Source organism: Patagioenas fasciata, chromosome 5, assembly GCF_037038585.1.
Source record: "Patagioenas fasciata isolate bPatFas1 chromosome 5, bPatFas1.hap1, whole genome shotgun sequence".
Taxonomy (NCBI): Eukaryota; Metazoa; Chordata; class Aves; order Columbiformes; family Columbidae; genus Patagioenas; species Patagioenas fasciata.
In genome coordinates this window covers 26,760,538-26,786,744 of record NC_092524.1, presented here as the reverse complement: position 1 = coordinate 26,786,744, position 26,207 = coordinate 26,760,538, and the positions used below count along the sequence as shown (strand labels likewise).

At 49.9% G+C, this 26,207-nt stretch overlaps 1 protein-coding gene across 2 annotated transcripts in view; it reads left to right on the top strand.

The window, feature by feature from the left end:
- The window catches only part of ALX4 (ALX homeobox 4), a 46,713-nt gene that overhangs the window by 13,603 nt on the left and 6,903 nt on the right, over positions 1-26,207 (top strand). For both annotated transcript variants that reach the window (XM_065839626.2, XM_065839627.2), the window contains 2 exons: positions 17,782-18,092; positions 25,315-25,443. In XM_065839626.2, the coding sequence (XP_065695698.1) occupies positions 17,782-18,092; positions 25,315-25,443 (440 nt within the window). The remainder of the gene's footprint in view (positions 1-17,781; positions 18,093-25,314; positions 25,444-26,207) is intronic.

The window sequence follows — 26,207 nt, the reverse complement described above, 5'->3', positions numbered from 1 at the left end:
AGAGAGGCTTTGATGCCAAAGTATTTTGGTAGGTTTGTCAAATGCTAGTAAATGCAATAGGAGGTACCTGGCATCCTACAGGCGGTTGAACGAGGAAGCTTGGCTGGTGGTGGAAGGAGGCATTGAGCCAGCTGCATGACACCTGGCCTAGGTGCCCCTATTTTCACTGCCTGGTCTCCCAGTGCTGCCCCTCAATGCCTTGGTACCTGCTTGCCCCATCTAAGAGACCTTAGTGTGTCTTGCACAGCACCAGAAACTTGAATGGACAACTGAATCACCAGTCAGACAATTTACAAGAGAGTAACAAAAGAACCAGGACTAATCTGGCCCTTCATCTGTTCTGTTGATTTTAATGACTTTCAGAGAAGTAGAAAGGGAAAGTGGAGCATGACCCCAGGTCTCCTCTTCAGATGTTATCCAGGAAACAGCACATTCACAAGAAGTTCCTAAATTTGAGCCATTTGGTGGCACCAACCTGGCTTATCTGGACTCTGCAAAAATCTTAAAGTGGCATGGCTCAGGTTTTTCTAGAGACAAACAAATGTGAGTATTGCTTCAGGTAACATGCATGTTCTCTGATGAAGTCTCATGTATGGAAACCTGGCTGATTCCACATCTCGTGGAGATGGACAGATTAGGAGCCCCAAGCAGATAAACCATGGTGTGTAGCAGCAACCACATGCGCGTGTTAACATGTAAGAGGCCAGTGGGTCCTCTCCCTGGAGGAGTTATGAGGGGAACTGAGTGGGCTGCAAAAGCCAAGAATGCAAATGTGGATGTTGAGTCTGACAGAAACTATTTCCCTAGCAGGGAAAAACAGAGAATGGCATGGTTCAACCCACAGGTTTCATTAAAACAAAAGCTATGGTGGGAAGTCCTCCTCAGGGCAGCAGCAGCTGAAAACCTGCAGTGGCATCCCAGTGGAAGCAGTCAGCCTGAGCTGACTCTATGAAAATGCAATATAAATACGTAAATAGTTAAATTTGTTGCTCTGACACTTCTCCACACTCTGAGATGAAGTGGGTTCATGGGTCTGAGCTGTGTTGGCAGGAGGCCGAGCAGGGGGTAGTTTTGCAGGAGTGATTGGCTGTGGTGAATGGAGTGGTTCCCTTTTACTCAGCCCTGTGCCAGAAGTACTGACATGGCGGTGTGAGTACGGGCAAGCCACTGGAACCACCAGATGAAGGCACCAAAACACTGAGGATGGCTGGAAGCACACTCAGAGCAGGCTTGGTACACCCAGAGTGGGGGGACGGCGTAAGCAGGGGACCCTGTCATGCAGCAGCAAGAGCAGCGTAGCACCATGGGTGAGCCCAGCAGGGCTGTCCCTGCCTGCTCCTCGCCCTGTCCTGCATGAAGAGACAGCAGGACAGACCACCCCTTCCTCAAGCAGGCAGCTCTGTTATACAGCCACCCCACTGGCAGAGCTTTCTCCTGGGGACAAGGCCCATTAAATAAAGAGACAACACATTGGTTTCCTAAGCACCCCCAGCTGGTTGTGATCTGTAGAGCCTCTTACTGTGGCATCTGAACTTCACAGCCCATCTACTGGCAGAAGATGGAGCACTTAGGTTTTCTCTTCCATTTACATCAAATAATGTTCTTGATAAAATTACACACACACATCCCTCATCTCTCTTAGCTGGGAGTTATTTTACAAAGGAGTTACCTACTGGGGAGGATTATTTAGTCCAGTAGGTACTGCAGTTTGAAGTAAATTGGACTGTATAGCAGTCATGCTACGCCTGCTTATAAGCCTCAGCTTCATCAGCTGTAGGAGGTGTCAATGGGGAAGGACAGTGTGATTTAAGCTGATTTGGGAAGCTGCATCTTTGGTCTGGAAAACAGGGGATATGAGCTGCAAATAATCAGAGAGTCCCTGATTCCAGGCAAGCCTCTCAGTCCCAACAGGCACAGCACAGTGGCTCTTTGACCCCTTCTTCAGGATAGAGAGTTTCCACAGTTTCCTCTAGTGCTAAAACCCTAGCTCTAAAACCATGGTTTGTTGGAAGCTACAGCCTCGCAACTGTGTTCACTGAGGGAGTTTTGTAGTTTGGAGCCCCATTATTTATGTCTGACTGTATATCTTCTCCTGAGAGCCTTATGAACAAAATGAATTGCAGCAGAAATCACACATTCCTGTACAGGCATGTTTGACTCTCGTGAAGACTGCGAAATCATGACTCAAATGTAAATCTGAGAACACAGCATAGGGGAAGCCCAGTCCGAGATGAGAAGGAAGGAGAAAGCAACTCGCTGCAGCTCCCAGCAGCTTTCCTTGCAAGCGCTCTGAGCCCAGGAGCTGGGAGGCTTTGGGAAGCGGCGGCGAGCTCTTGGGAGGCCTAGTGGCCCCACTAGTGCCAGGAGTTCTCAGACATTGGAAACTGAAGTGTGAATCTTTCTCCCTAATTTCATTCTTTCTAGACCCTTGCAGATAGGCTTATTTCCAGAGAGTGGAGGAAGACAGCATTGGGTGAAAAGGTATCTTGCTTACTCTCAGCTAGGAAACTCTGAAACAGTACATACCTTTCAGACCTGTGTTTCCGACATGAATTGGTTACAGTCCATGTTTTATGGTTCTGTATTTTATTCTCCTCTCTCGGACATCTTGCCTGAAGGTACTCTTTCCTCAGACTGGTAAGGCCTCCCATTGCTTCCTGCCTTTGACAGAAAATGTAATTTTTAAACAACAAAGCTCTGGTTGTGGCACTGGTGTGAGGATGGCACCTTCTTTAGGCAGAGTCATTCTGAGCTGAGGCCTGTGTCAGTACATGGATGCCCATGTGTAGATCAGAAACCTTCCCAAAGGCTGCCCTAATGAGTATTTTGGGAGACAGGGGGCAGGAGGAACAAATGTCCCTTGTGTTTTGTTTGCATATCATCTGTGAGCAAGGTATGATTTTTTTCAGGTTTGTCTGGGTTCCAGGACTGTTGTTGGGATGATGTTTGTGAGTGATCTTTGGTCAGCAGACTGTGTGTATGTCAATCAGTGCAAGAAGTAGGCAGCAGAAAGGTGATCTGTGCTGGTGAGTGGAAGGTTGGTACATGGCAGACACATAAGAGTTTTTTCTGTTACCTGGTTGGACCAAGCATCACTGGTAGAAGTAGGTTTCTGGGGCAAATAATCCTTTTCACAAGTTCCTAAAGATTATTTCTGTAAGTATTTGCTAATGTTTACTTGACATTTGCAGTCCCTCATGTCAATATGATCCCATCCTGGAATGTTAAGTGGAAACAAACACAGAAGTGGGCAAGAGCTCAGCTGATGTAGATACAGTTTTTAATTTAGGCTGATATTCATGGTCATCATCTTTCATGCAATCATCCAGTTCTGCTGAGAATTAGTGGTGCTCCAGGAGCTTCACTCTTTTTGAGATTCATGATTTTTTTGGTCTCTGTTAGGAAGTGTGTTAACAGAGTCACTGTTGTTTGTGTCTACTGTCTGACACTCTCTACCAAAATTCTGCCTCCAGTTGCTTCTAACTAAATCAAAACTTAACAATTTGGCCTAAATGCTCCCACAGCAGTTGTTTGCCTCTGGCTGTTTATAATACTATTTTTTTTAAAGTTCATCTGAATCAACTAAGCTGTTTCCAAGAACGTAGCTAAAACTAACCATTTTGTTTTCTCCTTGTCAAGAAAACCTGACAATATCTTTTTTTCGAAAGTTCTGGTGTAGTGTGCTGTGGAGCAAGAACCTCAGACTTGCAGTGGAGCTGGGCTTTGGGTAGGAAATGTGCTTCGTGTCTTTCTCCTGAAATGATGTCCAAGAACAAGGCTTAGGGAGCTGTGGTTCTCACTCACTCAGTAGTGACAGCTTTGATTTTCACACCTAATACACTGCAGTTTTCCCATGTCCTGGGTATGCTTCCAGCCAGGCTCAACTCTCTCTTCTTGCAGTGGCCATTTACTCCAGTAGATGGTCCAGGCTTCCTTGGACCCAGACAAAGTGTGGGAACACATCATTTGATGTAACTACAGACACAAGTAAAGCTGTATCTGGGGACACAGCAGAAGGCTTGGGTAAGAAATCTGGAAGTGGCAGAACAGTCTGAAGACTGGGGAGTGTGCCATGTGTTGGAATGAACAGAGGCTTATGACAGGATGGTAAAGATACAAAGGAATTAGGGCAACTGAGAAGTGTACTCAAGCCAACAGGACCTTTGCCTCAAAGGAACAAAAATATTAGACCTTGCTGAGTACTTTTTAAAACTCAGGTTTAGGTGTCTCAGAGCAGTTGTTGTGTGCTTGTTGGCTCTCCGTCTTGGTTTGCCATCCGTACAACATGAGCAATAGGGGTGCTTTGTCTCACCGAGCTCCCTGTGGCTCAGGCATCTCTGTGTGACCCTGCACCATGGCCTAGCGAATGCTGCAGGAAATCCAGACGACACTGCTGGGCAGGGTCTGGATGAGATGCAGTAAGGATTGCCTTCACACTCTGGATGAGGAGAAGAAAACCGAGGACTGTTCATTGGCAGTAGAGATGCAATATCTATGACCCAAAGACCCATGAAGCAAGAAAGATTTTAGAAAAAAAATATGAGGGAGGACACAAAAGCCATTGTATGGTGCTTTCCCTGCTCTCCTATGTCCTATAGATGTGTTTGGTTCCTGCAACGAGTGTAATTGTGGTGCAGAGCAGCCAGGGGCCACCCCAACTAGCAGGGGCAGCTGCAGTCTGTCAGCACCGGTGGAGCCACACTGCTCCTGGCACAATCCGCAGCTGTGACAGCATGTGGGGCAAATGTCCTCTCTGGTCCAGTCTGTCCCCAGAAAAATTTGGTCCTAGAGTGGCTTAATAAAGGGACTTAGTGCTGCAGCTGGTCAGTGATCAGGGTGGAGAGGCTGGAGAGCACCCGCAGGGTGGGCACTGCGGGAGTGCTGCTCACCAGGCATGGGTAGTCTGGGGGAGAAGTGAATTGAACGAGGGGAGAAGAAAGTAAATCAAATTCTCTTTACTCATGCAAACATGATTCTTTCTTTTTTTCCCCTGGTGACAATTAAATGTGTCACAAGGCAAAGTAGTCCTCAAGTGAAACGAAATCCCCCTTCTCAGGCTTCAGAGTGCGTAGCACAATGAATTACTTGACAAGCACAGTTTACCCTTTGAGCAATTCATGATTCACCTTTCGCAAGTAAGAGCACACTTCTGTAGATGTTTTTCTTGTTCAGTACTACCTAATGGGTGTTTTTTTTTCTTAATAACTGTCATTTACCCTGCATCTTGCTATTCACAGCTCAAAACGAAAAACGTAAGCTGTTGGCTGTGAATACTGTTCATTACTCATTTACTAGAGGAATATTAGGCACATTCATCCCATTTCCTCTTGGTGCCTTATTATCAATAAACCTTTGCCTTGCTGCTTCTGTAAATAATTTTCATCCGTTTCCTTTGTGAACCATGTGCTTGAGTTCTTGCACAAATGTCGCATGAGAGTAATTGGTTAAGTCATGTAGTATTATTTTTACTCCTTGACAAGCTGGCAAAACTTCATTAAAAGGAGATTATTCAACTGCACATACGTATTTTTTTAGATAAAGAAAGCATTGCACTTAAACCATGAAGCAAGTAGGGGTTGCCAGTATTTTCCTGAGCACAGCAGCTTGCATCAGTAGTTGATATAATTCAAAAGACAGAGATTACCCTGGCTCCCACGAGCAACGCACACCTTCTTTCTGCTGTGATATGAAGGATGTGGAGCCAGCCCTCCAGAGATAAAAGTGCACTAGGCTGGGTATTAGATTTTGGGGCCGAGGAGAAAGGGGGGAGAGTTTTGAACATCGTTTTCCTCCTCCCCAACAGAAAGAAAAGCAGGGCATGACAGTGTAGCGCCTGTGACTGATGGTGGGCTCCCTTCAGAGGGTGGAGCAGTGCTGATGGTTCCACACTTTGGCAGCTGCTCTTCATCGCAAATGCCAGCAGTGAACATAGACCCAGAGCCAGGCGAGGGCAAGGGAGGACTGACTGCTGCAGAAGCTGGAGGGCTCATAGGGAGGCCAAGAGTTTATTAACCTTCAGTTTAACTGGAGCTGAAACATGTCCCTCTAATGCAGGGCAGCAGAGGCTAGCTGAGTCCTTTCTGTAGATGTTTTATGACACTCTTCGGGAATACATATAAGACTGGGGTATTCTGAGTAATTTAAAAAAATATTTGTTTAGACTGTCTAAGAGCCAGTTGGAGTTTCCAGACAGGTCAGTCTTACATGGATTGTTCTTTCTTTGCCCTTTCTCCCCAGCTACAGCATAGACATGCTGTGGTTCATGGCCACGCCGCACAGCTATGCACCTCAATACCTTGAAATAGCTTTTCTGGTCAGTGAGACATTGAGGCCACCATGTCCCCCCTGTACTGCATGGGGACTCATGGGGATCAAGGGCAACAGCCCCCAGTTAGTAGGGGTGGCCAGTGCCTTCAGATCCTACTGAGACTCCAGGCTTTCACCTCTCCCTGGCCACCAGTGTCTGCTCAGCAGGAAAACCCCACAGGACTGCAGCACTGTTCTCAGCCCCTGACTCCAGGACACAGAGATTTTTTTTGCAGCAGATGACCTGAGCAACGGAGTGAAAAGGGGTGTAGATGTTGGGAGAAACAACCTGCCCTTGTCAGGTTTGCTGTCAGTTATTTTGTCTTCATTCTTGGTTGGCAAGTTCCCAGTTTGGTTGTGCTGCTTCTTGCTTCAGTTTGATTTTGCTGCCCTCTTTCTCTCTGCCAGTAAAAGGTGATGCCAGCTTGTCACCCAGCCTCAATGACTGTGAACTGATGGGCTTGGTAGCCAAAAACCTGATTTCTTTCCAGAATACTTCTAAAAGCCTCGTGCTTGTAGGAACACTAGCAATTCGCAGACCTGGCTGGCCTTGAGCTTTGCAATGTGCAATCAGAATGGAAATAAGTTTAACCTGTGGTTCTAAGAATGAGCAGGTTTAGGGATGGCTGAATGTTTTTCTTCCCTCATCTGAGTCTTTCTTTGTTAATCAGTTGTATAAAACTGAAGAACAGTAGAATTATTTTCTTAAAGAACCTGGCCCAAACTTTGGCCCAAGTTTTAAAATCAACCCTTTCTGTGGTACAGTGAGGTTCAGCCAGCTTTGTTTGTTTTCTGGTTTTACTTTCCTATCTTTCCTAGCTTTCCTATCCCCTACTGTTTTCCAATTTCCGGTCACAAATGGCAGCACCCAAGCTGCCCTGAAATGCACTATACTTGCCTATCAATGGGGCTGCTGCAGCATCTCATCCAGACTTGAAGTCCCCAGCTTTTCTCCGTGGGGTCACCTGGGGGTCCAAATCAGGAAGCACAAGAAGCAGCACAGGAGCTGCACTGGGCAGATTTATTTGGGCTTGTCTGATCACCCATCTGAAGTACAAAACACTTCATATTAAGCATAAGGGTAGTCCGGGGACATACATATGCTGCAGTGCTTTGCTGGATTAGGGCTGCAGGCTGGCTGCTTCAGCTAGGCAGAACCTGCTCAAACACCTCCCCAGCCAGTGCCTACGAGCCTCTTGAAGCTCATCTGTCACTAATTTGAAACAGGACTCCATAATGCAGAGGCAGCTGAGCTCTTGCTCAGTTCGTGACAAAATGACTTGAATCTCCCTCTTCCTGCCCCTCTACCCTGCCAGTTATTTCAGGTTGCAGCTTCAGCCCTGTTACCAGCAGCACAAAACAGGCAACTGGAAGTCACCTCTGGGAGGCAGCTGAACTTCAGCAATGCATTGCTTGCCTCTGCAGTGAAGAGGTTGCTTTTGCAAAGCAGACAGACAGAAGAATGCAGAGAGAGACAGACTGACGGAGAGACTGACTGACCAACAGCATGAACACTGTCCAGGCAGGCCTGGACACATAGGATGGGATGAATCACTCTCTAATTTGGCAGCAGGGAAACTGTGCCATAGCCAGACATTAGAGCAAGGCTCACCTCCCTTCAGGTGGTTTTGTTCCTCTGTCATGCCCACCAGCTGGAAGGAGCATCCCCTGCTCTCCTCTAACTCAGTGGCTGATTTATGTCTGCTGTCATATGTGATGGCTGGTGGGGGGTTAACGTGGAAGACAACATACGTTGAGGCTGTAGAAGGTTGCAACAATGCTTTGTGTCTCCCTCCCTCTCACCCCAACAGAGTGGGTGCCCTGCTCGCCCAGTGCTCAGCCTTGGACCCAAATTGCAGGGAAAATGTCTGAGGCATGTTGTGGGGAAGAGAGAGGCGCTGACTGGCTGCAGGGCAAAGCTCTGGAGCAGATGACAACTTGCAGTGAAGAGCCCCCTTTTATCTTGCAGTGCTCAGGCAAGGGATCTTTTTAGATCTTTGTGGTGGCCAAAGGGCATGGGTGAGGTTAAGATGAATACATAAATCTGCATTTGATGGGGAGGTTTATGCTCCTCATTTCAGAGTGAGAGCTTAGGCCTAAGCTCTGCATCACCCTTATCTGTCACTCACATCTGAACAACCCTCAGTGTTCCCACTGGCACTGCCTGACATCAGCCCCAGAGCTCCTCAGCGCCTACCTTTCCCTGCTGCAGGTACAGGGCTTTATAAGGCCTCAGAGCAGAGGGCGGTTGAATCTTGGCTACCTTAAACACTATCCTCATGTAACTCTGCTGGACGTAATTTCCAATCAGAGAGGGAACAACCTTGCTATATCTAGACTTTCTAAAAGAAACACAATCCTGAGAGAACTGGATGATCCTAAAATAAGGCAGACAGGCAGATGGGGCAGATGCTGCCCCAGATGCTGAGGGCCAGTTAGTGACACTCAGCACAGATGGGAGCAGGATAGAGGTCCTATGTTTGGTCAGTGCATCAGGGCATGTAAAACCGCACAATGCCTGTAGTGCTTGTCTGTGGAGAATGAAAGTCTTCAGTAACAGCCGCATATTCTGCCTTTCATTTACCCAAGGGTCTGTGGACTCTTTTGGACTTAACTCTCAATAAACAGCTCCTGGCCTGTGAGCAGGTATGAGTCTATGACTGAGATGATCCCATTAAATACTTTGTCTTATATTAGTAACGCTGATTATTTTCTTTATGAGCTCCCATATTTTGTCCTGTTTAGTATTGAGCCAGGTTTTCAGAGTAGTTAGGTGCTCACATCCAGCTCTGAGGGATTTGAGAAAAGCCAAGACACTCAGGTGACCATGGGCATGGCAAGGAAATGCAAGATTGCCTTGGAAGGAGTAGACTACTTACCCAAAAGGTATCAAATTCAGAGCTAAAGGGAAACTGAAAGCCCATTCTGATCTTTGCCTGCCTCGTCCATCTTCCTCGGCAGACAAGCACTGGTCACGTATCAGTTCAGAGGTACTAGGTAGCTTTTGGTTCATAGGCATTGTTTTAGGTGGAGACACAAGTAGGACAGAGCAGAAACTCCGAATTATTTCCCAGCTGTTTGTGACATGCCTACAGCAGGAAATTTTAAAACGCAGTAGCTGATCAATCTTGACTGTCGTACTTTCAAGCAGGACTTTGCACGTAGCCTGGCATGGTAAAAATCCTTAGCTGACCAACCTCAACCCTAAGCCTGAGGCTGCCTCTGTGGGATCTACTGAGGGTCTGCCACTGAGCTGCACAGAGGCGACTGTCACATCCCTCTGCTGTCACTTAAAAAGCCATCTTGTGGCTGATCCTGGCACAGCAGAGCACTTCGCCAAGGCACCAAAGACCTTCGGGTGTCAGAGAGAAGAGAGCCAGGTCACTAAGAAATTCATGGGTTCCTCAGAGAGAGCCAAGATCCCCAGCCTCAGAGTATTTGACATAAACAAATATTCATGTTCAGTAGTGAGGAAGCCAACAGAGCATTTTGTCCCAGTGGAGGCAATGGCAATACATTTTCTTGCTCTCTCTTTTTTCCTAGATCACATTCTAGGAGCCAGAAAGTGAGCTGTAATTACAGCAGGTTGCTAGAGGTATTGTGTGCCTTCAACATTTGCTAGTCAGCTCTTTCCAATTGTTCAAATGAACATGCCACATGAAGAAGGACTTGAGGCATAAACTGTGCCTTTTTGCTCTAGCCACAGCTTCTATGCGTAGTTTTCAGAATTGATTTGTTTATATAAAAGTCAGCTTTGTTAGCATCCTTTAAATAGCATGAAAGAGGAGCAAGCAGTGCATATTGTAGTTATACAGATGGTGCTGAACTCTCCTCAAGTACCCACAGGGTGTGTGAATTTGGCTAATCAGACAACAAAGCAATAAGTGCCCCCAAAAGCAGATGTTTGTATGGGGGAAAAAAGTTAGTGCAGAAAAAAAAAGCAAGAGGAACAGCAACTTCCATAAACAAATAACACACATGTGGATACACACACGTTCCCAAGGCTTGCTGTGACATTAGCTTCTCAGGAGCACTGGAGTTAATGTTTATCAAACTGTCTGTTCCTAAATCCACATGGTGATTTACTAGAGGGGAATATAACCAACCAGGCACAATAAGGCCTAAGTGCAACCAGGGCTGAGGTGGTTTCAACTTCCACGGAAGCATCTCCGAGGCACGCAGAGTGGAGACAGAGCCAGTGACTTACGATGCACACTGCCTGCAGGGCCACCAAAAGCCTGTAGAGCCACCAGAGCTGTGTGGCACCTTTGGCATTGTCCCCAGGCTGCCTTTCAGGAACAGAAAGAGTTTTTGAGATTTTTCTGCTCCAAGCCTTAGTTTTGCTCCTACTATGCGCTCTGCTCAGAAAAATAAGACTCTTCTTGAAGAGAGGGGCCTTAGGTGTAGTCAGGAGCAGCACAGTAGAGAGAAACACTCCTCTCCCCCTTTTATCTTTCTATGAATAGGCTTTTCTGTAGGAATTTGCTTTGTCTGTAATTAACTCCCCAAGGTGGCCAGGTATTCCACAGCTATTTTTAGCCTGTGGATTTCACTACGTCCCTCCTTTGCTGCAGAGCCTCAGGAGCCTGCAGGCAGCAGAGCAGCAGCACCAGCAGCTTTGATCAGGCTCAGCAGAGACGGACGAAGTCCGTGCAGGTAAGCGCATTCACGCAGTGGTCTCAGTACACCGGGAAGTCAGTGTGTGCAATGCTGTGAGCAGAGGAGATGCCTGGAGCATATTCCAGCTTTCTTTCAGGTTCTGCAGGATGAACCAAATGAGCACCCTGACTGGATAAAAGGACAGACTTGCTTTCATACAGGAACCGGCTCCGTTTTATGCAAACTCTGGGGAACTGCTGGCAGGCTGGACACAAGGACATGTGTTTATCCTTATCCAGAGTTAAAATGGAGATGGCCCGACCAGTTTCTGATTAGCAGCAAGGGTAACTGCAGCTTCCAGAATGATGCCAACAGCTTATGTTTTGTGTAGGATTCTACCACCCGCAATTGAGTTGAATGTTGCCCAGTTTTATACTTTGGTTGGGCCCAAGAGTGAAGGTATGATTAAGTATCTGATCATTGCTAATAAAGTCAGTGATGGCAGATTCAATCACAGAATTCTGGATCTTCTCTCCATCTTTAAACTCTTCTTTACATCTGTAGACTGCAAGAGAGCCCACTCCCTGAACAGGAGTAAACCAAAAGATTTGGGCCTTTGTACGTCTAAAAATCCAAACTCCCTGTTTTGTCCTATATAACCCAAAATCTGGACATTTTTTAAGTGATAGCCCTGTGTTGACTTCTATGCTGCAATGACAGACAGGAGGCAGAAGGCTCAACAGACAACTTGGGAACAAGTATAATGGTTTCAGCATGTGTTAAGGTAAGATCACAAGGACTGGATAAGCTTACTGCAGCTGGCCAACTCCTGGAGATGTGCTGGCTGGGCTGTTGTGCAAATCTTCCCTGGTAAGAAGTATAGCATACACTGCCTAAACATTATCTAGGCAAAATTTCAGGACTGATATTTAAGCAAGAGTTGAGAGAATGACATTAAGAGCCAGAACTGGATTTTAAAAGCTTTCTTAACCATCTACATCAGAGGTTTTGGCCTAAAAAAAAAAAAAAAAAAGTTGCTATGCAAAGCAGAAGTCAGACCATGGCTGTGCAGGCAGGTGGAGGCATCCTGAAATGGCCAGTGCAGGCGGTCACAGGGATCTGCAGATGGGCAGGGGAGAAAATCCCTGTGCCCATGTCTGGGTGGGAAGGCAGAAGGCCCCTATGACACTTGGTGTGGGAGCAGACAGGCTGCCTGGTGCAGCCACACGGCCTGTGAAATGCACTTCGGACATGGGTTGGCTGACAGCGGGCACCTCTGTGAGCTGCTGTGTGCTGGTGGGTGTCCAGGGGTCCCGGGCTACTCTCAGAGCCCCTCGGACTGGGATAGTGCGGGGGTCCTCACTGAGACCACAACAGCTCAGAATAGATGCTGTACATCAGCAATGCCCAAACACAGCAGCATTTTTTGCCTGGGGCCTGGGGGTAGCAGGCCTATGCTGGCTGTGACCCTGGGTTTTGCTGGCTCTGTAGCTGTCTTCCAGTCCCTCAGGCTGTGGGCTGCAATCACAGGATCTACCCTGCTTCCCTGAAAATAGACAGGATCTTACACTAATTTTTGCTCCAAATGTTATTACTTTTTTACATGTATAGCTGCCTGGACACTATTTAAATGGACTTTTTAAAATGAACTGTAACTGAGTCTTCTTTTTGGAGTAGGGTTTATATTTTGAACATACTCAAAAATCCTGAAAAATCAAGGTAGGGCTTATTTTCAGGCTGGGCTTATTTTCAGGGAAACAGGGTATGTGAAGGAGTCGATCACAAAGGAGTTGTGGGTTGTCATGTATGTGCTGTGCAAAGGAAACCTATAATTTCAAGCTGAGCCCAAAGCTGGGTGTTTGAAACATCCTGTTCTCCCTTGCTGTGTGGATGCACCGAGCTGACATTGCACTGAGTTTAATTTCCTGGTTAAGACTGTGCACAGAGAAAATTTTACTTCACACTCTTCCAAAACAGTACACTTCAAGAACAAAACGTATACGAGCTGTGAATCCAAATGTGACAGTGTGGTGAAAATGCCTGTTCCCTCTAGCAAGGCAGAGCAGTGTGCTGCCTGGACATCTTGGGGGCTTGCCACATGGCCATGCATGCATCAAGGTCTGTGTTTCCTGCACCCCTTCCCTCCTGCAAGGGGTTCCCAGGACAGATGTAGTGAGATGAGAAAGGTGTTTCCCCTCAAGGTGAACTAGGGTACAGGCACCTCTCCTTCCTGAAAAAGAACAGTGTGATGGTGGGGCCCATGTGCCCAGCTGTCCTAGCCTACCACTGCCCATTGGCAGCTGATACAGTCTCTGGGACAGTCTCAGAGGTGCCATTGGCCTAGCAGGCAACCAGGGCACTGGGAGAGCAGGGTATCAGTGTCGGAAACCAGAAAATACCCTCCTTCTACTGCTATGAGGGCAAGGACGGAGTTGTAAGTGATGAAAGAGACACCAAGCGGTTCTGTTGGGCTTGTAAGAGTGCAGTGATACTCATGTTACCTCCTTGTCATGGAGATCTTCACAATATGTAACTCAAGGTCTCTCTAGGTTTGATTAGAAACAGACACCCCAAACTTTGCATTGAAACTCTGAGGCCATCTCCAGTTACAGGAAGTCTGGGCATATCCATATGCAGATGTATGCAATTTGTTTCACTTCAGCAGTTAGCATGACTGCTTTGAGGTCAGGGAGCCTGTTCCTAGGGAATGACAGTTACTCCTCTGGACTCTCAGCCAAGGGTGGATGCAGGCCACCCTCCCCATGCCGCGGGCCATGCTCTCTGCCTCCTGCCCTCCACTCCACTCTTGCTGCCCTTCTCACAGACACAGCTCATCCCCTCCGTGCTGCAGGGGCTGGAGCTAAAGGAACCCGTGTCTGCTGCAGCGTGGGAGCATGAGAGCAGCCTGGCTGAGCTGGCAAGGAGGGCTCTGGGCTAGTGGCAGGCAGCCATGGGGACACCTGCCATATGTGCAGCAGGGACTGATGCTTGGTCCTCAGGGCTGATAGCCTGTGGTGGAGATAACTATCACTGCTGAAAGCCCTGGGCCCAGCTCCCAGCTGCAGTTTGAGCTATGCAGTCAATGAAATTACATCAGACCCAGAACTTCTCTCTGCGTTGTGTATGTGTGTGTGTGTTCATGCAGACCCTTCCCCACCTAGCTGAGCCACTTAAGCAGATAAGAAACAGCAGAGGAGTTCCCGAGGAGAGGTGTCATTTGCCGCCGCTGGAGTCGCAGGAGACCTGGGAGTTAGGGAGGCAGGCAGCACAAAGGCACAGGAGAAAATGTACTGAGCTTCCTGACATCATAAATAATAAATAGAAAGAAAGGAAGAAAAATTCCTGGAATATTTATCTTTATTTATTACTCTATTTCTACTGATTCTCATAGGTGGTAGTCAGTTGCTGCAGACTTTCTGGAACTGTTGTATTACCATTAGTTTTGAAAATAGTAAATATTATAGCCATAGAATACAATTTATCCCAGCTGTGGGGAAGGGCATTGTCCAAGCTCATTTTGGACAGGCCTGTCTACCTGCTGAGGACATCAGAGCAGCTCAGCCCATTGGAGAGTGCAGGTGCGAAGAGCAGGCAGGACAGCAGCCACGGGACAGTGGCCCCAGCACCCAGGGAGTACAGATCTTGACAAAATGTTCCTAAGGATCAAAGCAAAGAGAGCTGAGATCTACACCATTAGGCTTTGCTGAGCTTTACATGGAGCTCCTCAAAAGCCTGAGGGAACAATATTAAAGAAGGCAATAAATCTGAAAATACAGTAGGGTGGCAATGGCAGATGTCTCCTTTGTATCTAGTGCCTTCTTCCCAGTCCTGCCCTCAACTCCTCTGAACTAGCTGGGTAATTTTTCTCAAACCCCTTTCATAGGGATCCTCCCAAGTAAGCCTGGGCCTTTCTTGCCCTTGTGCCCGAGAGTGACAGTGACATTTCATCCCAGTCACCTTAACACAGTCTTCAGCTGTGAGACTGAGAAAAGAGCAAAGATATGTATACCTTCTCACAAGCCGGCTTGAAGGCTTTTCACTGTGAAAATGTGATAGGGTTGTTCACAGAAGAGCTAAACTGTAAATATAGAGTGAATTAGGTGGCAGGATATTGTAATGAAGGATGAATGCCGGAAAAAATGGTGATTTCCAAAGGCACAGGCTAAGCTGCCTGAGCTGACATTAATGAACCTGGATATAACACTGCTGAGGGAAATCACGTAGTGGGGACATAGATGGTGGACCTGTTTCCCAGAAAGACTGATTCAGGACTGAGAATATCTAAAAGCAGTCTAATGTGAAATTTAAATGAAAATATTAGCCAGTTGGCATGATCTTGGTTTGGTAAGGAGAGCACAGGTAGGAAGTACAGCTCCACCCTTTCCTTTCTGGACCTTTAGGAGCCAAGTGTAGCAGTTCAAGGTTAAACCATGCAGTAGGGCTACCACGTTTTCTTGTCCAAAGATCCCAGCCAGAAATGTGTGCAGGTGTGACAGTGGGCTGTGCAGCACATGTCAAGTGGGCCAGGCACTCACACAAATCCCTCTTTTTCTGACCGGGAGACAGCCCACTGTGCAGAGCAGTAGTAGCAGGCAAAGGAGACCCACAGCCACTTGTCGTCACAGGTGTTACATGCCACTGAGTCCCCAGCAGGATCCTGCTGGCATGGCAGTGGTCTTGTTAATGAAGGGAACACCACTGTTGCTGGAAGCAGGAGGTGGTCAGGAAAGGACACCCCATCACAGCATCATTTGCACATGTCTAAGGGCACATTTACCTGGTTTCACTCATAGCTGCTAAGCCTTAGAGAGGAATCAGCTCACTGCAGTGGTTAAATTGTCTACCTCCTGCTTCACCATACTGCTCTTGTATATCATGGCCCTTGAGTTATTAATTGCTCAGGGGATTCAGGAAGAAAGAGCCTCCCAGGCTGCTGTCAGACTCTCACGCTCTACTCTGCATTCACAGAATCACAGAATGTTAGGGATTGGAAGGGACCTCAAAAGAACATCTAATCCAATCCTGCTGCCAGAGCAGGAACACCTAGGTGAGGTTACACAGCAAGGTGTCCAGGTGGGTTTTGAATGTCTCCAGAGTAGGAGACTCCACAACCTCCCCAGGCAGCCTGTTCCAGTGCTCTGTTACCCTCACTGAGAAGAAGTTTCATCTCATATTTAAGTGGAACCTCCTGTATTCCAGTCTGCACCCATTGCCCCTTGTCCTATCATTGGTTGTCACCGAGAAGAGCCTGCCTCCATCCTTGTGACACTCACCTTTTACATATTTATAAACATTAATAAGGTCACCCCTCAGTCTCCTCCAAGCTAAAGAGACCCAGTTCCCTCAGCCTTTCCTCATATGGGAGATGCTCCATTCCCTTAATCATCTTCATGGCTCCGTGCTGGACTCTCTCCAGCAGTTCCCTGTCCTTCTTGAACTGAGGGGCCCAGAACTGGACACAATATTCCAGATGTGGTCTCACTAGGGCAGAGTAGATGGGGAGGTGTGGCCTCACCTGGAGCACTGTGTGCAGTTCTGGGAGCCACAGTATAAAAAAGGATATTAAGCTACTGGAGAGTGTCCCTAAGGGCTACAAAGTTGGTGAAGGGTTTGGAGGACAAGCTGTATGAGGACCGGCTAAAGTCACTTGGTTTGTTCAGTGTGAAGAAGAGGAGACTAAGGGGAGACCTCATCACAGTCCACAGTTTCCTCACAAGGGGAGGAGGAGGGACAGGCACTGAACACTTCTCTTTAGTGACCAATGACAGAACCTGAGGGAATGGCAGGAAAATGTGCCAGGGGAGGTTGGACATTAGGTAAAGGTTCTTCACCCAGAGGGTGGTGGAGCACTGGAACAGGCTCCGTAGGGAGGTGTCATGGCCCCAAACCTGACAGTGTTCAAGAAGAGACTGGACAACACCCTCAGACACATGGTGTGAACTGTTGTCATGTGCAGGGCCAGGAGTTGGGCTCGATGATCCTTGTGGGTCCCTTCCAACTCAGGACATTCTATGATTCTATGAGACTCTTCTCATGTCTCTGTGCCCTGAACACAGGCTGGGGCATAGGTGTCTCACACCAGCCTTTTACGTGGCACTAAGGACCATTCATAGCCTCTTTGCTGAAAGCAGTGCAAGTCCTCACAGAAGGCTGTGGGGGTGACCATGGGGTGTCAGTCGGGAACACCTCTGCTGATACATCGCCATTGCCTGGGGATGCACGACCAGAAAACAGATCCCACTGTGAGCCATGCGTGGCTGCTGTGTGCCTCTGGATTTCCTACCATGTGATATTCAGCACAGATGAGCTGATGACTGGGGACCATTCTGAGTCCTGGGCTTGGGTCCCTTCAACCTCAGGGACCTCTCCTGTCACCAGGACTGAGGAACATAGTGCTCCATGGGGTTCAGTCCCACTGTGGGTGGTGGGAGGGTAAAGGATGGTCTTGCTGGGCTCATGGAAAGAGACCAGAAGGAGCTGGCAGAGTCCATCCCAATCTCCCCCTCCCCAGCTGTGTCTGCATCCATGGACTGTGATGAGTCCCCCCTGGCATAAAAGCCACCTCCTCCCTTGCATACAGACTGGCCAGGCACTCACACCACCCCAAGCTGAGCTCCAGCATCCACGGAGGCCAAGGCCGGCAGCTTTCCTGTGCCCAGCCAGGGCAGCCCTCTCCTCCCGGCTCTGCCCATGGTGTTGACCACCTCTCTGCCTGCATTTAGGGGCTGCTGCCCAACTGACATGGCTAGCTTTAATTGGTTGAACCAATTAACTGGTCGAAAGATTTACATCTGTTTTCTTATCTCTCTCTTTCCCCCTCCCCACCCTGCTCAAACCCTGCCCTCCTCTCTCCTCCCTGCCCTCCCACCCAAACAGGTAAGGAGAGCAGTTTGGGAGAGGCTGACTTGCAGTCAAGCTCCGACCCTCCGGGAATGGACAGCAGCTACCTCAGCGTGAAGGAAGCCGGGGTCAAAGTGCCCCAGGACAGGGCCAGCACGGACCTCCCCAGCCCCATGGATAAGGCCGACTCGGACAGCAACAAGGGCAAAAAGCGCAGAAACCGCACCACCTTCACAAGTTACCAGCTGGAGGAGTTGGAGAAGGTCTTCCAGAAGACCCACTACCCAGATGTATATGCCAGGGAGCAGCTAGCCATGAGGACAGACCTCACCGAGGCTCGTGTACAGGTAACAGGGGATGGCCTGGGGCTGGGCAAGTGGTGGGCGAGTTGCAACAAGCCTCTGTTCTCTGGGGAATGAAAATGTGGGCCAAACATGGGCAAATTTGTTGTCCCTTGCTGTGCCTGAGATCACTTGCAGCTCCACCAGCACATGAATGCACCTGAGCCTGACCCAGAGCCCATGCCACAGGCTGGCTCACCTCTCCAGCACGCTGAGGGGTAGGACAAGATGGGGAGGTATGTCCATGTCTGACACAAGTGTCAACCCCTTTATTTGGGCTGGTGTCCTGAGCTGCAGTGTTCACAGAGAGGCCTCTTGTCCTTTAGCTAGCAGGGCAGCAGGCAGGAAAGCCTCACCGTTACCCTAAACAAAGTTAATATAAAAACTAATTCAGGAGGCTTAGGAGGGAACAGGTTCATAGTTCTGAGTGGGAGCAACCTGTCCCACAGTATGGGTCCTTTCTGGCAAGAAGAGGATACAGAGGTGACCAGGACATTCAGTACCAGAGAACATGAGATGATACAGGAGAGGCAGGTCTTGTTGCCTGCTTGGCTAAGCAGGTGCTGAGACTATATGAACACTGGTGATCTGGAGGAAAAAGGTGCTCCCACCATCTTGAGAGGAGCAGGAGAGTCAAACAGTCACACTGCCTCCACCAACATAGGTGCCAGCTCCCATGAACTAGCTCCCCTGAACTAACCTGGGGGTCCAGCAAAGACAAACTCCAAGTTGAAGGAGTGAATGATTCTCTGAATGCTGTTCTTTCCTCTGAGTCAGGGTTAAATTAAAGGTCTGGCAGAGCTCAGAGGCGTTTGCAAAGAGGAGCACCATCACTTGGAGCAGACAACTGCAGCTCACACCTTGATGGCCATCACAGGTCCCGCTGAGGCTTAGGCTCTCATGCTAATCCTGTGACTTTTACTGCAGGCATTTATTAGCTCACCACCCCAGAATCTGCATTAGCATTGAGAATTGCTGGTGTGTGGAGGCATCTGATCATCCTCTTGTACCAGGAAGACTTCCAGGTCCCAGGCGGCCCAGCTTTCCCTCCAGTCTAACCTTTACAAGCAGTTGCTGCAAACAGTTGAAGCAGTCAGGCTAGCATCCCTGCATAAGCTCATTTTTCTTTCTACATTTACTTCCAGTTTTAACTAGTTGTCGGATTTTTCTTGTCTGCTTGCCTAAATTGGTTTGCAGGGCTGATGTGCTCTTTTTCCCCACAGCTGTTTCTTTTCAGTCCAGACACGGCTGCTTTTCAGTAGAAAGCAGCGTGATTCCCGTTGGTCCCGCACGTAGCATGCTCAGCACTGCGGGATGGGCAAAAGAAGGCAGCACTACAAACGTCAGCTCTTTACTTCTGCCGCTGGATGCAGCCTTTGATTTCCCAGGGACACATCACAAGTGCTGATGGGGTCTCCTGGGAGGCCAGGCACAGCATCGGGTTACCGACCCACACAGTGCATGAAATTCCTCATGCTCAGGAATGAGAATGAGGTGCTGGAGAGTGGCAAGCTCCTCCTGCCCGCCTCTGAGCCAGGCTGTGCAGCTAGCACAACTTAGCTAGCCTCAGAGCTGGCGAGCAGAGCCAGGGCAGGCAAGGCAGATGCAATCCACAAGTTTATTACATATGACCCACAAACTCAAGGGTTTTTTCCCCAGTTTAACACTGGATAACACTGCGGTTGAGGGCAAAAGTACCTCCCCAGACAGTCAGGAGGAAATCTGGCAGAGGAAGGGGGCATTTCACCCTGCCCTGAGACAGGTGCCCCAGCAGCCCACCGCAACGGGCAGAGATAACAGCCTCTCTCCTCTAGTGACTGCCAGCTCACACTTCTCACTTGGGATGGCGATGACAGGGCTCGTGTAATGGAGCAGCTGAAGGACTTGTCTAAGTGGCCTGACCACTTGAGTGCTTACCCTGGGCTGCAAGGGCTGAGCACTTGCATTTCACTCATTCCCACAGCCTTGATGGGAAGGACCCTGTCCCTTGGGCTGTGGGGCGGCACTCAGCCACCGCCTCGTGATGAAGGGCTGTTGTGCCATTGGTATGAATGCAGACTCTGTCACTGGGGAGCCAGAACCTGCAGGCTCGTGCCGAGCACTGTGGGTGCTGGCTGGGCAGGCTCAGGAGTACCCCAGGTCCCAGGTATTTCATGTGGGTTATCAGGGTGCTGGGGCTGCTGGCTAGTGAGCTGCTCAGCCTTGTCATGGCAGTGGCAGTCCCCAGGTGACATGGGGACATAGCCTGGGGTGGCACAGGGCTCTTCTGATGTGACAGGGCTGTGCTTCCCGCAAGGGAGGCTTTTGGGGCTGGGGCCTTAGTGAATCACCCTAGCACTTGTCTCCAGCTCTGGGTTGTATTATATTTTGTTTAGGCTTCAATTTGTCCTCCTACCCCTCTGGGCAGCTCTGCTCTGCCGGAGCATCCTCCTGCTAGCACGGCAGCACTGAGAGACATCAGCTTACAGCCGAAGACGGGGCACAGGGCAGCAGACCAGGAGACCGATGGTGAAGCAAACACCCACTGCAAGGACCAAGGGCTCAACCAGGGCCAAGGCAAAGGGTGGAAATCACAAATAAGCCATGAGTCTCTTACTTCTTTCCTCCTGAAAGCCAAATAGCTGCTATGTACTCAGATGCCCTCCATCAAGCTGGCAGGGGCTTTGGCTGCTGTGGGGTGTCTGGGCACACACCTACTGCAGTCCCCGTGGGTTTTGAGGGGAGCTCAACCGTCCCTCTCCCAAGGAAGGTATGGTCATCTAAGGAACAGCAAATGTCCTGATAACTTCACGGAGACCAGCTTCAGCTGCCTGCAAGGCTGAACCAAGCAAAGCCAAGCGGCAGGAAGGTGAGGCACCCCACAGGTTTGAGGTGTGATGCTCAGTCCCATGGCTGAGCCAGCTTTTGGCTGGAGGTCATCCCCTCTGGCCAGGCTTGGCTCCCTGGGGAGCACAGCCAGCCGCCACGCTGCAGGCAGAAGCAGATGTGGAGCCCAGACAAGTACAGGGCAGCTCAGGTTTTTTCTATCCCTTTCCCAAGCTCACGCTTCATTAGTGAAATAGCTGCTGTAGGTCTTGGTGCCTGGAGAAGAGCTCATGTCAGCAGCAGTCTTGGGGTGGGCCATGCTGTCTGCGGAGTGGTGGCATCCCGCAGCCTAGCCCCTCTCCTGGCTGCCTTGGTTTCCAGCTGTCAGTGCTGGCGTCCAACAATGTCAAAGCTAATTCCCCCTGCAATGCAATGCAATATTTTCCCTGCCTGCCCCTGACAATCTGGTCCCTTGCTGCCATGCACTATTAAACTACTGCATGTCCCCGTTTTCCAAAGCGGGAGCTGTGTGTAAGCCCTGTGCAGAGGCAGAGCCACCCCACCAGGAAGAGGCTGCTAGGGCTCAGAAACAAACCTGCAAGGGTGCACAGTGGGCACTGTTTTCATGCAGGTCCCACACAGCATGCACATTCCATTCCTTTCTCCTCCTGTTCCATGTTTGGGGCTGCAGAGCCCCAGAAGGAGCTCCTGCTCTGTACAAGCAACTGCCTGAGGTTTTTTTAGCTCATCCAGGGCTGCAGCAGATGTTTGAGGCAGTGGCACTAGAGAAACATGGTAGACACACACGTGTATTCACACATGGCTCCTTCCCCTTGCATGCACATACACATCCCCAAGCCCATGCTAGCACAGCCCCAGCTGCTCTTCTCTCTTGGGCTGTATCTCTGCCTCCTGGCCTGCCCTGTGGGAGAGTAGAAAGAGATGGTGCTGGAAGGAGGCTTTGCAGCCAGGGAATATAACCCATCAGCCACCCCCCCTCAGAGCCAGCCTTATGATTGCTGGGACTGTTAATGAAATGTTTTCAGCGGTGACCCTCTGATGCAGCGGGGGCTTGAAAGTGAGAGGGAAATGTCAAACTCTGCTGTAGCAAAATCACCGCCTTGGAAAAAAAAAGAAGATAAAAAAAGCAAGCAAAGCAAGAAGTAATATATCTTGATCCCTTTTCCCCCATAAAACCCTGGGAGGCTGGTGGAAGGAGCGGAAAGACTGAGCTAAGCCTGCAGGAAATTAAACATGAAATGAAAACAAGCTCAAGTTATTCAATTCTCTCATCCCAGGCTCCAATTTCCCATTCCAGGCCACTGATAAAATGGTGTCCAGTTTCAGTGCTCAAGGATGAATTCTGGCTCTGTTCATGCAGGCTGGAAAGCAAAAGGCTGATGGTCATCTCTGGGAAGAGAGGAGATGGCCTGGTCTGAAAAAGAGGGATGGGGTCCTAGAGACAGATGATACACAGACAGGAGCTGAGCAGAGGCGGGAGGGCAGAGGGGCCAAGGGGACAGGGACAGGCAGAACAGATGCTGCCAGGGGAGAGCATGAACACGTGAGGCTTGAATGTGGTGGGCAGCTCTTGCCTGCTGCCGGGCAGTGATGCAGAGAGGGGTGCTTGAGCACAGGGCATGGGGTGCCAGGCTGGTCCCGGGCCAATGGCTGCCACCAGCCCTCTGTCACACATGCAGAGGCCAGCCTCATCCTCATCGCTGCACTGTGGCAAGTAGAACAGAGAGGAAAATGCCTTTTTCTTTAAGTTGGAGGAAGGACAAACGCCACAATGCAGTCCTCAGCCATCCAGCCATAGCCAGAGGGGCCTGGGTGAGGTCCTGGCTCAGCCCAACCACCCATGCTCTGTGCAGAGCACGTGGAACTTGGTAGCAGGGGCAGCACCAGCCGGGTGCCAGGGTGGTGACAGCAAGACAGCAACCGAGAGCCTCCCGCTTTCTTAATCTCAGGTCATTCCCAGCCTCTCCATTCTTTGCAGCACATCAGCTGTGTATGCATATGGATTTAGGTACCAGCATATGGCTGAATGTTTATGAAGACATGAAACATTTTCTGTTCTGTAGATTTTTATAGGGCTGATTTGGTACATCAGGGCTTATCAAAGCATTGTCTGCAGGAGTCAGATGCATGACACTACCCTACACTCCCACTCTGATCGGTAACACTGAGATGCAGCCTATGATGACTGCTTATCCCTGCATGAAGTACCCTCTCCCGACCCCAGAGGACACTCTGCACTGACTGCTGCAACCTCCCCTGCCACATCCCCATCCCGTAGCAGATTCTCTTGACTAAAGGTGACAGATAATGAAAAGAAAATGGACTTTGGTTTGGTTTTAGATTTGCTGTTTAAAAACAGATGTGTTCTCAGATCGAGGAAGCCAGGAAATACTTAGGTTGAGTTGCTTTTTCCAGACATTTTCACCTATACATTGCCCTGCCTGCCCTGTTTTCCCTGGAGCACTGTGGAGGCCTGGAGAAACTGTGCTGCAAGATACTAAGCAGCCTAAAAGCACTTAGACCAGAGGACAAAGGAGAAATTTAAAAAGTGGTCCAAACCTTGTTGCAAGTGTTTTGGAGCAGTGGCTCACTGCCAGCCCTTGGAGCATCTCCAGTGCCCCCAGCACCAGAGCTTGGACAGAAGACACTCTTCAACCTCACGCAATGGTTTGCCACAGCTTCCAAGCCCACCAGTGGGGATTGCAATTTGGGAACTGCCAGCTTACACTTTTTTGCTGTGCTGGCACCAGTTCAACATGTAAATGAGGAGCAGCAGAGGAAAAGCCCGTGCTGGAGACCCTGTTCTACCTCAGCTGGTCCCGGCAAACCTGCCAGCAGCTCCATCAGGTCGAGGGAAGACGAGCGCACAAACTGCGCACTGGTGGTTTCAGAGGTCACACCGCAGAGCTGGGCAGTGCCATGGGAGCCTCTACTTGGCCACCCCACCCCCGGGTGGGTGCCCTGAGAAGGATGCGCAGGAGGGCTCCCCCACATGACAGCGCAGGTGTGGGGCTGGCCTGGCCAGCCGGTGCCTTGGCCAGGCAAGGGAATGGCCGCATATGCCTGGCATATGTTTGTCCCAGCCTTGTGCACAGCCAGTACTCTGCTCCCTACCTGCTCTCCACCCCTCTGTGCACAGCAGGGCCTCCTCCGCCAAGGAGGAACTGGGTCACCACCGCTAACTTTGAATCTGCAGATCAAAGCAGCATGATCTGGGCCAGCCTTAGGACTGGCCTGCAGCTGGGCTGGAGCAGCTGTGCCAAGAAGAGATAGAAAAAAAAGCAGACAGATGCCTCGGGCATCAAACCTGCTCCAGTAGGATGCTCTTCATGTGCAGTGTGTGCTCAGCTGGGGTAACATTAGGACCTTTTTGCTGGTGCTTTATGCACCCGCTGAAGATGTGAGCTAGTGAAACCAAAACCAGTGTCTGTTTTCTTCAGCTGTCTGGGAAGCAGTGGAGGGGCCCCGCGGCTGGGCACAGGCAGGGCCAAGCTGCTCCCTAGCAGTGCCCCGGCCCCCCCACACCTCCCCCCCCGCAAGTCACCGTGTAAAACTTGAAGCAGAACCAAGCGGCTCTTGGACTGCTGCTTTCATGCACTGGCGTGACCTGCACAACCCAGCCTGCATCTCTCAGTGCCTTCAAAGCAACTCTTGATTGATGTGTTTCCCTGACTCACAAGTTTCATGAGGCTTTGAAGACACTGGGCCAGGCTCTGATCTCTCTTATGCTGATGCAAATCAGGAGCAATGGTGCTGACAACAGTGCAATAATCCACACTGATGTCAAGCCAGTAAAAATAAGAGCAGAAACAGTGTTTCGGTCTTTCCTCTGCCTTGAAGGGATCTGAGCAGCACTGTGAAGCAGAGGATCTGCAAACCCTGCAAAGAAAACTCGGTAAAGCAAAGGACACGTAACTCTGTAAAGGGCACTTGCCCTTTCCTGCAGCTAAGAAAGGAAGGGGTGTTATGCATTTTATTTTTTTTTAACAGTTAAGAAAACTAAGACTGAGAGTTGAGTAAGAAGTGCCAGCTCTCAGCCAATGACACCATCACGGCCAGGATCAGGCCTGGGGAAAGCCCCAGCACCACTGGTTTCGGTCTGGCAGCAGCACACTCGGATGTATTTGCACTTTTCAGCTGAGACTGGAGAGCTGTGTGCAGTGCCTGGGTAACACTGATCTACGGGCATGAGCAAGATCGGTTACCCCAGGGCAAACCAGTCTGCAGAAAGCAAGAGCAGTGACTGTCCTCAGACAGGCAGGACACCAGAAGCTGGGCATCAGCTTTTGCCCAGGGTGCTCCCAGTCTGGGAGTGCAGGCTGGCCCTGGTGGGCACCCAGCTCTGGTGGGCTCCCAGCCACCACCGTCTCCCCTGTTCACAGCCTGTCACCCTCTCCCACAGGTGTGGTTTCAGAACCGGAGAGCAAAATGGCGCAAGCGGGAGCGGTTTGGCCAGATGCAGCAGGTCCGGACCCATTTCTCCACCGCCTACGAGCTGCCCCTGCTCACCCGTGCTGAGAACTACGCCCAGGTGAGTGCATTCCCCCGCTCCGGTCTGTCCGTCCCTATGCCTGCTGGACATACCACCTCTGCTCCCAGTCCCCTCAAACTGACGCTTCGCTTCTCAACTTCATCCACCTGCCTTCAGGCAGGACTGAGAGTGCTGGGGCTGGCGTTATATTACCAAATCCTGAAGGACTTAGCTGGAGCCCAGCTCCCTCATGCCCTGGCCCAGTGCAGCCATCTCTAAAGCAGGGACCAAGCCCAGCCCTGTGGGACATAGTGCAGCCACCTTTGGGCACAGGTCACCCTGCTCAGCACATCCTATTACAGTGTCCTTCTCCCATCATGTGTGCTGCTGCCCACTAACTTCCCATTGATTTGGAAAAGTTCCTGAAGACTATTTGAGGCCCTGAAAACAGCAGTTCCCAGGAAGCCTTCCTGTTGCCATGCCTAGGTTTCCATGCCTCTTCTTTAGGTAGCTGGACAAAAGCATTTTTCGCCTGGCTAAATCCCACAGCTATCTCCCAGTGATGGGCTGTGGTACTCAGAGTGCACTCAGTGACGTACGGGGATGCTTCCCAAGGGTCTCATGGGTTTGTGCTCCAAAGGAAGGATGGGAGAAGCCCTGGTAGGGTATCTAGGGCTGCTCCCAAGGACTGTCAAGATTGTTCCTGCCTTGGCCCCGGAGGCAGGTGACACAGCTCCCTCCCTCCTTAACCTCCTGCCCTGTGGGAAACCTGTCACCACAGTAGCCTCCTAGAGCAGTGGGCCAGCCCCGTTTTCACAACACTG